General features: G+C 39.9%; 1 protein-coding gene across 1 annotated transcript; it reads left to right on the plus strand.

The window, feature by feature from the left end:
* The first annotated feature begins 540 nt into the window (after nt 1-540).
* Nucleotides 541-9686, plus strand: foxred1 (FAD dependent oxidoreductase domain containing 1). The gene is made up of 11 exons (XM_022739034.1): nt 541-853; nt 1306-1526; nt 2344-2454; nt 3607-3725; nt 3910-4004; nt 4310-4411; nt 5423-5499; nt 6472-6632; nt 8240-8369; nt 8462-8566; nt 8735-9686. The coding sequence occupies exons 1-11, from the start codon at nt 694-696 to the stop codon at nt 8987-8989; spliced, it is 1536 nt and encodes a 511-aa protein (XP_022594755.1). The 5' UTR covers nt 541-693; the 3' UTR covers nt 8990-9686.
* The last annotated feature ends 1198 nt before the right edge of the window (nt 9687-10884 follow it).

A 10884-nucleotide genomic window follows, 5' to 3' on the forward strand; every position in this document is an offset into this window, starting at 1 on the left:
GTTTGTCATTTCTTGTTCAGGTTCAACTTATTCCAGTCACCCCTATTTCGTCCAATGTATTATACAAAGTGCTGCATACTGTATGACTACAAAATGCTTTGAACAACAGTAACTTCAATCTGCAAAAGAATACAGTAGAATTAAATTTTTGCAATGCTTTCCAAGTCACTCACTCACTCACTCACTCACGCACACACACACACACACACACACACACACACACACACACACATATATATATTGTAGGCAGTGCTGATCGGACAAAAAAGACATTTGAAGATGAGAAAGGACAATGGACATTTTCCCCCGGTTTTTGACATTATAAACTAAATAAAGGATTCATCAAGAAAATAATCAGATCAATTTACGATGACAAACATGTAAGACGCATCCCTAAACATGTATATAGCAGACAAAGTCTTCTGTGTTTAAAATACTAACTCAAACTTTTCATGTGGAGCCGAATTAAAACTTTTATTTTGAAGGACGGCACCGTGCATCCGGTCTCGCTACGTCTTTCTGTTTGGGTTAACTCAGCTTTCCATTTGACCGTCAGTTTACCGATTTGACCTGCGTTTAATTTAAAAAAGAAACTGAGACATGCAAGTTTGTTCACACTGTTGTTGTTTTCGATCTACACGGCGGCTCGGAACTGTTCGCTTAGCCGACTAGCTAGCTAGTTAGCCCGCAGCAATGTCAACGTGGCGGAGGCTGCACGTGAAGGTGCGGACGGCTCACGGACTACTTGCCTCCTCCAGACGCGTGACAGACCGGCACACACGGCTGCTCGGAAATGTAACGTTGTATCAGAGCCTGAGTACGGGCAGACCTCTCCGCAACGACTTCTTCAAAGGTGGGGGAACATCAAGGGGAAAGTGCTTGTTTACTCTGACATACGGAGAAGACGTCAATATGACTTAACGTTACCTTCAGAAACCCCCCAAATTATGTAATGTTGTGTTTACCACAAATATAGTCAACTTGTATGTCACAACTGAAACTCTAATGAAATATTAGAAACCTATCTACAATTCGGCTTGTATGTAATCTTCCAAGATTATTTTTAATGTCAATTTTCACAGCTGATCCCGCTGCACCTTACACGCCAGTACGTCATTTGGCGGACGATTTAAATTTAACATTAGAAGTTTTATCAAAATGTTTTTCTAATATGTGAATTGCTATATATGCCGAATTAGAGAGTGGTAGCTAAAGATGCAGAAAATATGTTGCGTTGTAAAGTGTGAGTTAAAATATCCAACATAATGATGAAGGGAGAATAAAATTTCTGCTTTTCTGCCTCAGATCTGGAGGCCGAGCTGGCAGCCATGAGGAAGAGGGCGGCGGACGCGCTGCCCGGGAGCAGCTGGACCCCCTTCGAGCTCAACCCGCACCTTCCTCCGGAGAGGGCCGACATTGTGATCGTTGGCGGCGGCGTGGTGGGCTGGTCCATCGCCTACTGGCTGAAGCAGAAGGAGAGGGTGCGAGGAGCGCTGAAAGTTGTCGTGGTGGAGAAGGACCCAACGGTGAGGGGACCCAGTATTGTAAATTCTAGCTGTGTCATTTTTATTTCCATCCATAATTTACAGCCCATTTCCATAATTGAATCAGCTTGAAGGAGGGCAAACAGGAATAATGAATTAAAACCACCCTATCATTAATCCTTGTTGTCAACAAAGACGTACATCCAACTTTGTGAAAGAGAGAGAAATGAAGAGGGAAAAAACAGTAATATACAGTTGCTGAAGTAATGATGCAGCAGGATGACAGAACAGAGTATCTCCATAAATATGTGCAGGCATATGAGATTGCTGAGCTACAGTTTTATGATTTTGAAATGACATTTCATATAATCTAATTTTGTCATTTGTCATTTTGAGTCAAATGTTGAATATAAGTCTTAAAGGGCAGTCTGCTGTCATACAAAGAAAAAAAGTTCTATCTATTAAAGGTGGAATAGCAGATTTGGTGTTAATGAGGGTCCTGTGGGCCGAAATACGGGCTGAACAGCTTTTAAGGCATCCTTGGTGTTGACATTAGCTCAGCGATAAGCAGCATAATATACACCAGGCTTCTGCTCCTACACATTTCCTTATTAACTGCCTCCTCCTACATGGAGCGCCATAGGAAATCATTCCTGCCTACAGCAATCAGACTATATAATGCATCTCTATGACTCATCCAAACACCCTTGCACTCTCACACCTGCACAGTCCATATGAATATATTTATTTATGTACCTCTCATTTTTAATGCATTCTTGAATCCTGTGTATTTTTTGTCTGTGTCTTTGTATTTCATTCTATCTATTTATTTATTTATTTATTTATTTATTCTCTCCAGTACTCCCAGGCCTCCACCGTGCTCTCTGCTGGGGGGATCCGACAGCAGTTCTCCCTGCCTGAGAACATCCAACTCTCCCTGGCCTCCGCAGACTTCATGAGGAACATCAATGTAGGTCACACACTGAAGTCACTTGTGTTGTTGGAGCCTCTCTCAGCTCACTGCACACTGGCAATGAATGACAATGCCTCAAATCATTAAATCTGACAGCGACACACGGTGCTCACAGTGTATGTTACGTTAATATGTGAGCATGAGCACCTTGTGTGCCCGCTGTTTGACCAACACCAGTTACTGATATTGTTTTTTTGTCTAACGTTACACAACAATTACACCATACTATCAATATATATATATTAGAATATGTAGAATGACAAGTATACTGTAAATGTAGAACATCAAAACCAAGTTATTTCATATATAGAAATAGATATTGTGTCCTGTAGTTGAAAGAGTGCTCTCTGTGGTTTGCAAAGAAGAGAACTGCAAAACTAAATATTTGCAGTAAAAGCTGAATTTTTAAATAAAATTAAAATAAACTTATAAAATATTTAGTTAAGCTAAATAAGTTAGTTCTGACTTTATAATGCAATCCAACATAACAACACCACAAACTTTATCCGGATCTTAATTTTTACAGTCTTTTCTTTTGAAAAATACCCACTTAAACCACTTCTGATAAATCTCACCTTTGTATCACCTGTCAAATTAGTGTCGCTTCTCACCAACTGTGAAGTATCAGTGGGTGTTTTCAGCCCTGCAGCCTCAGGGGGGCAGTAATGAGCCCATTACGGTTTTCGCTTCACTTCTTGGAGCTTTTCCACTGAACCCTCTGGGACTGTCTCCCACGCAACATCTGTCTGTACAACAGGTACAAAATCTGCCTACCAGCACCTCTGAATCTCCCCAATTAAAATAATACATCTCATTTGTTTAAAAATGATTCTACAGTGGGGAGCAGTAACTTCTCGGCTAAGCCATAGTTAGGCCAAGAAATATGCAAGTTAGTTCAGTTAAGCTAGCTGGACTATTGGCTGTAGCCTTATATTTAACAGACTCCTATGAGAAATGTCGAACTTTTCCTTTAATGACCCTGTTGTCTTTGCTCTATCACCACCCTGAGGACAGATTTAGTTTTAATAGTCCCAGCACTGCTACAGCTCTCAGGAGCACACACTGTACATGTGTTTGCTGGAGGCAATATGATGCAAGCCCTTTACATGATTTTTAAATCTTACCAGTCACACTCCTGTCTCCTCGCAGGAACACCTCGACGTGTTGAACGAAGACCCCGTGGACCTGCAGTTCAACCAATCAGGATACCTCTTCCTGGCCAGTGAGAATGTGGCTCACATCATGGAGGAGAACTACAGCACCCAGAGGTGCCGACTCCTTTACATTCAGTAGAACTGTGTGATATCAAAACGATTGTAATCAATTCCACCTGGGTGAAGTGCTCACAGAGAACATTTCCATTCAGAAATTCAAGTAGCAGGCTTTCACTGGCAGAGCTGAGGCTTCAGGGAGGCAGTTTAGTGTCAATCATTTATCTAATTGTGATTCCAGGTATGCTGGAGCCAAAGTTTCACTTCTCTCTCCCACACAACTGAAGGACAAATTTCCATGGATAAACACAGATGGTGTGGTGCTTGCTTCCTACGGTGAGTGCAAATAAAAGATGACCAGCTATTTAGTTACATGTTGTAGGTGTGAGAGTACGAGGTGTATGGGATTTCATATAATATTGCAGAGCTGGCTGCAAGTGTTTGTTAAATCTGTGCCTTACGAACCATAGGAAGTCAAATCTTACATTCAGCATTAATCTGAAATGGATGCCACATTGTAGTTGCTTATTTAGAGAACAAGTTTTTGATCACTTCAAGGTCTTCTTCATATTATTATGACCCCAGTAAGTCTGATGTGTGGGCAGCACTGACTTTCATCTCCACTTTGTCCTGCCCTCCAGGGCTGGAGAACGAGGGCTGGTTTGACCCCTGGACTCTGCTGAACGCCTTCAGAAGAAAGGCCATCTCAATGGGAGTCATCCAGTGCTGTGGAGAAGTTACAGGTTTGTTACGGCCTCCAGACACAAAAACCTCCAGATGTACATGACCATGGATGAAGTTTAATTCTGCTTGTTTTTAACATGGGTCTTTAGAATATTAGTAGCACTTAACATGTCAAAATAGCAACAATCTAATATGTTTGTCTTTATAGAAACAGGGTAGACAAGGTGCACTAGAGAAATCATAAGGAGAATTTATTACCACATTGACAAGGGCAGACAGTGAAGATGCATAGGTGCAAAGTAATCAATGCTAGCTTTGTTCTTGTTGTTTACACTCCTGGGTCTGTATTTAAACAAGCAAGCAAACACTGGCATTGATTTCAGCTGGAATAACTGTTTGAAAAGATTCCTCTGACGTACTGTGTCTCCTAGTTTGATTAATTCAGGCCGCGATACGTGCAAAAAATAAATAAATAAATAGATAAAGAAAGAAAAGAAAAAAAGTGTGTTACAACCTGTCAGAAGGTTTGATTAATGTGCAAATAATGGGCTTAAACTACCAGACTCTGACTGACACATTACTGTTTCAGCTAGTGCACTATTCATCATGACCAATGATAGGTTGACGTGATGTGTCTCAGAAGGCGTGTGCCATCTGGGATATTTTAACCAACTCAAGAACATTTTTAAGTTATAAGAAATGTGACAAATGGGAGTAAAAGTGAAGAATTTTTACTTCCATTAACTTGAGTTCAGAATTTTAGCAGTTTGATAAATTCAGGCCCGGGACTTTATACGAGTACAGATCCTAAGGCAGTGGCATCATTTTAAAAGTGAATATTTTATGTTCTGGTATCTGGTCAAATGTAATTTAATTGACATGCAGTAACTTGTCTGACAGTTTTACATAGAGGATTGATAGAAATGTATAAAATCTGACATCTACACCACTGGATGCACATTGAGTCTTTTTTACCATGTGGTCTTCCTTTAGGACTTTGTGAATGCAGAATGAGGTTATTGATGTGTTTTCAACAGCTGCTGGCTGATGATGATGTTTCTCTTCCGCAGATTTTCAATACACAGTAAACGTGATGACAAATGCTGCTGGTGACAACGTGGAGTTCAGGAGAATAAAATCTGTCAAAGTAAGTGCAGCTATGAGTGTAAGTCTACATCTTTGACAACAGTATAAACAAGTGTTACCAAAAACCCTTTTTCATGTTTAGTTAACGTTCTGTTTGATCGCCAACGTGTCAGGACAGTTTTCGTCTTTATACTCACTCAGATTAATAAATAACAGGGTTGGTGAAGCAACACATTTACTTTTCTAAACTCAGTTTTTTCAAAAAGCAGAATTAAAATTTTTTCAGTTGTTTATTTATGTGTTTATCAGCACTCACTCGAAGAAAATACAAGATTAAAATATAAAAATAGTTTATAAACATGCAGGGCAATAACAAGAAAACTAAAAATATCATACAGGACATAATTATACTACATTATTATGAATAAGGAAAAAACTTGGTCTACTACTAAGTGGTTATTTTTTATCATCAGTGAATCTTTTTTTCAAATTAATTAATTAATAGATTATCTTATAACAAACCAATCAGAAGTTGCAGGAGCCCACGGTGACGTCTTCAAATAATTGTTTTGTTTGACCAACGGAGCAAAACTAAAAGATAAAGATATACTGAAAGATATTTAGTTTACAATGATATATTTGTCACTTCGGCTTGATAAATGACTTTATCAACTGATTGATTTAACATCTCTCTATCGATTAATTAAAATTGTCTGATATACTTAGTCCTCTTTTATATTCTTCCCATTTGGCCATCCTTATATCTCTAATTTGGTGTAAAAAAAAAAATGTATATATATATATATAAAAATTTAAAAAAATTCCAGAAAGCATTAGAAGCGTTCTGAATTTGCATATTCGTATACTAAACTGCTACTGGTACTATGACATGAAAGTTTTTCATTTTTCAACTTGTAAAATGTAACATCTCTTTGAAGTCTCTTGGTTGGGTTGATATGGCTAATCCTCCTTCAAAGAGCCACAGGAGCCGCATAGTGTTGTAACTGATGGGATATTGGCTGGTGTCGAGCAGGTGCAGATGCCTCACAGCCTGGAGTACCAGCCAATGGAATGTGCCATTGTGGTGAATGCAGCGGGAGCCTTTTCTGGTAAAGTGGCAGAGATGCTGGGAATTGGCTTCGGCCCCAAAGACACCATCGCTGGAATTCCTGTGCCCGTTGAGCCTCGGAAAAGGTGGGGCATTGACTTAATGGGCATATTTTTCCTTTAAATAACAACCCGAGTGCTGTGAAAATGTGTAGTTTTCTTTGGAAGGGGCTGCCTGGGCCTCATGCGGTGCAGTTCATTAGTATTCTGACAGTTTTATCTGGACTCCACACTACAGTAAATTGGAAAACTGTCTAACTTCATAGTGCCGGCTGTCGGCTTTAATTTGAGTGTGTTTGCTTCCACATCCAGTGAACTGTGTGAGAATCGTGGCCCCTTTTTTAAACACACCACTAAAGGTAAAAATGTGATTTGAAAACGCTTAAACACACCATTAAGTTAGCACTTTAACCTCAGAGTCACTGCTGGAGAAAAGCCAAAGCAACCAAACACCTCATTTTCCCAAAACATCCAGGTAGAATTTAGTCATTCTCTCCATACACAGTATTTACAGGTTTTTCTGCATGGTTCTCCAAGTTAAATTTAAGACTCTTCAAGGCCGTTTTAAATACCTCAGAATGTAAAAAAATAAGGCTGAGCTTGAGCATGAACTGAGATGAGCCGTCACAATTTGCTCTGAAAATGAACCAATAATTCAAAAGCGTCACAGTTGTCCAGACGAGTGAATAATAACAGTTTTCTGATCCACGCTTCAGTTTTGTTAGAGACAGAGAAGAGCGTTCATTTTTACCCCCTCAGTCTTACATTGAGAACATTAATATCGTATTACGCCCCAGTGAGCCAGTTCCAACTGAGAGGCACATGCTGGAAATTCAATGTCACGTTTAATTGGAAGGATATTGTGAGGAGAAAACCCAGCTTTGTTTGCATAACATAACTCAATGGAAACACAGACAATTAGCAATTGTGCTTTGTCAACTTTTTTAAAAGAAAAGAGAAAAAAAAACACCTCTATTTTGCGCAAAACTGCAATGGAAACCCGGGAGATACATTTCCTCCGGTGGTTGCAGCAAGGACTACAAGTTACAACCCATCATAGCTTCCAATACAAGACTACAGAAGCCATAGTCAGCAGGGCAGCCAGGACAATGATCGCTGCCCAGCTGAATCATATGAGCTGATATCTGTGGTGAAGGAAATTAAGGGTGTTTTTTGGTTTTGTTGATCTTCTGGCACAAGACAATTAAGTTGGCCTGTTTTGTGAAGACTGAACGCAACTTTTTGAAAAAAGCTCCTGACCTTCCAAGACATCTCAATTAATAGCTTATATATAAATACATGGAGAGGGGTCCAAAAGACTGATACCACTTTCCCACACTGTATATCTGGTAAATTTAATACAAATTTATCCTGTCATTTGTCCTGTATCTGTTCCTTGTATTTTGCTCAAACCCAGCTTCAGCTTCTCTGTAAAACCTTCATTAAATCCTTCCTCACGCTGCCCCAAGGAGCTCTCTGGATGATCCAAGTGCTGTTGTATAAGACAAGAGTAAAACCTCAGGGAAATCACTAAAACTGTTTTCATGCCAAAAACTCCAACACTTAAATTAAATTAACCCAGTGGTAGCATGAAATACTTTATCAGCAGCTTCAAGGGCAGGAAAGTACAGTTTAACAGGATTATACTGTACGCAATATCACTTAATGTTGAAGCCTGTACAACTCTTTTTCAGGTATGTGTATGTAGTCCACTGTCCTGATGGTCCAGGTCTAGACACTCCATTCCTGATTGATTACTCTGGGGTTTACTTCAGAAGAGAGGGCTTAGGAGGGAACTACATCGCTGGGGCATCACCTGAAGAGGTTTGTTGTATCTCTAAGTTATTTCCCCTCCCACCTGAGCATAAACAGTTTGATGGATGACCCAATTGTTTTTTCGATTTGTCTCTCCGCAGGCGGAGGAGCCAGATATCAGTAATCTGGAGGTGGACCACCAGTTTTTTGAGGAAAAGATTTGGCCCAGTTTGGCCTATCGTGTTCCTGCTTTCGAGAGACTGAAGGTGAGGGTTGGGACACTTTGCTTTACAACTGCAGCACACAGTTCATTAACAAGTGAAACCAGATACAATTTAACTGTTTTATGGGTCCATTACTGGAGCATTTGAAGCCATCAAACAATGCAACATGAAGTTGACACTGGTCCCTGTTCTCTTTTTTCCTCTCCTCAGGTGACCAGTGCATGGGCAGGTTTCTACGACTACAACACCTTCGACCAGAACGGCATCATCGGTATGCACCCTCTGGTCAATAACATGTACTTTGCCACCGGCTTCAGCGGCCACGGCCTGCAACACTCCCCCGCGGTGGGTCGTGCTGTGGCAGAACTGATCTTGGATGGAAACTTTAAAACGTTGGACTTGAGCGAACTCAGCTTCAAACGGATTCTGGCGCAGGAGCCCATGCTGGAAAGGAACATCGTGTAGATGATCCAAACTTGGTCTTATTTTCATAGCTGTGAACATTATTCCTGTCAGTAATAATAACATTGTACTCAACATTGCAATTGCTGAGATCTGGGAATGATCGAGACTGTTTTCCTAAGGAAAGCGACAGCATCGGTGTCAAGACTTCTCAAAGCCAAAGCAATTATGATTCTTCATAGTGTGACATCGGTGTACACCCTTTGGTCCACAGAGGGATGATGGGTCAACAAAATGTCAGACTTCAACACTAGAGATCGCTGTTCGTGCCCCGTTTCGTTCCTCTGAGTTAGACATGTCGTCATCCTCCGGCAGCCAACACTAGCTGGAATCCTGTATGAGAGGAGCAGTCGACCAGACTTGAGTTCATGTATTGATTGACAGCCGTGAGCTCCCACTGCTGATGTTGGCCTTCTCTGATTGGTTCGAAGTAGTCATCCAGTTGTCAAAGTAGTCTCAAAGTAGTTTCAACCCAACCACAATCATTTTCCAAAGTCAGAAAACAGTTTCATTTTTGCAGCAGTGATACGTGTCGCTCTGATGGGCAGTTACAGTTAATTTTGTTGTTTCATGTCACCTTTTTCAGCTTTTACATACTGACCATTGTAGTTATCAGCAATTCCCATTCTGTGAACTCAAGTTGATTTCTAATGATATTTATGTACCATTTTATTTTCTTATAAAATGCCCTTTGCACTTGTCTTGACTTGAAAGTCTTTTCAGTGGAGGTCATGGAAAAGTGTTTCGGAGAGGTAGATAGTTGCTGACGATTCAGTTCCATCCATGTAGTCTCACTTAGTTTTAGACATTGTTCATGATACACTGGTCCAGGGCTGAGTGACTGTTGGAGGAATCCATTGATGTATTGAGAGGTAGCTACATTTACCTTTAACAGATGAGATGAAAGACGGGACTTGGTTTGGTTTCCTGTGTAGAGTACTACTGACTTCAGTGAGTACAGCAGTTTCATAACCGATAGAAATTATTACAAAAATTTCAAAAACAAGACTCAAGTTGTAGTAAAGAGGGCTTGTCCTTAATTTTTTCTTTTGTTATCAGTATATTTAATAGCCTGTACATCTCTCAGGACAAAGGTTTTGGTGACGTTTGGCTTTTCAAGGATGATATGATGACGATAATGTTTATATAATCGATCAGCATGTCACATTGGAGACCTGGAAGCCTTTTCTGAAGTTCTTCAGTTGTTCTATGAGGTTAGTATTAACGTGGAGGAAGATGTTTTCTGAAGAAGTCGGTTAAAAGAAAATACTGTAAAGGAGGAGCTGCATCTTCATTTAAAGAACTGTTTGCTGACAAGAAAAAGCCGTTACATGTGTGGGTGATGGGGAGGGGGGTGAGCCAACCCCTGATACAGTATAAACTAATTACCAAAATCCTGAGTTCTGCTTTGCAGATTTCCACTGAAGCTTGGTGTGTGGTGCAATACATTTGAAAACATCAGAGACAACTTTGTTTTCAGATGCAGTTTATGCATGTACGATGCATAATGTATACTCTATTACAGTATAATGCAATCCAGTACAATAGCTTTACAATGCAATGTTCAGTTTTTGATAAACCTCACTAATGTATTGACTTAAATTACACTTTAATGTATTTGTTAGTTTCTGGTACTTTTTAAATTGGGGGGGTTATTATTGCATCACACTTTTTATGATTTACTCGTGAATCAATAATTGCTGAGTATTCATATACATGAATATGATCACATTTTATTAATAATAAACATTTTTATAGAAAAACTGGCTTCAGTTGTGTCATCTATGTCTTCTATAGGTGTTACTACTCACACAGATGAGAGATCAGATCCAGTTTATTGTAAATGCATCGTACAACAAATACAATGAAAACGTAGCTGCCTGGCGGTGGAAGTAAAA

The sequence above is a fragment of the Seriola dumerili genome, unplaced genomic scaffold (genome assembly GCF_002260705.1).
Source record: "Seriola dumerili isolate Sdu_G_001 unplaced genomic scaffold, Sdu_1.0 BDQW01000040.1, whole genome shotgun sequence".
In the NCBI taxonomy this organism is placed as follows: domain Eukaryota; kingdom Metazoa; phylum Chordata; class Actinopteri; order Carangiformes; family Carangidae; genus Seriola; species Seriola dumerili.

What these genes read in the sequence shown, in the direction of transcription:
- foxred1 (XM_022739034.1), top strand. Translation starts at nt 694, where the DNA reads ATGTCAACGTGGCGGAGGCTGCACGTGAAGGTGCGGACGGCTCACGGA. An exon ending in TGGTGGAGAAGGACCCAACG is followed by an intron (nt 1,527 to 2,343) that starts GTGAGGGGACCC and finishes TATTCTCTCCAG; the next exon opens with TACTCCCAGGCCTCCACCGT. An exon ending in CTGCTTTCGAGAGACTGAAG is followed by an intron (nt 8,567 to 8,734) that starts GTGAGGGTTGGG and finishes TCCTCTCCTCAG; the next exon opens with GTGACCAGTGCATGGGCAGG.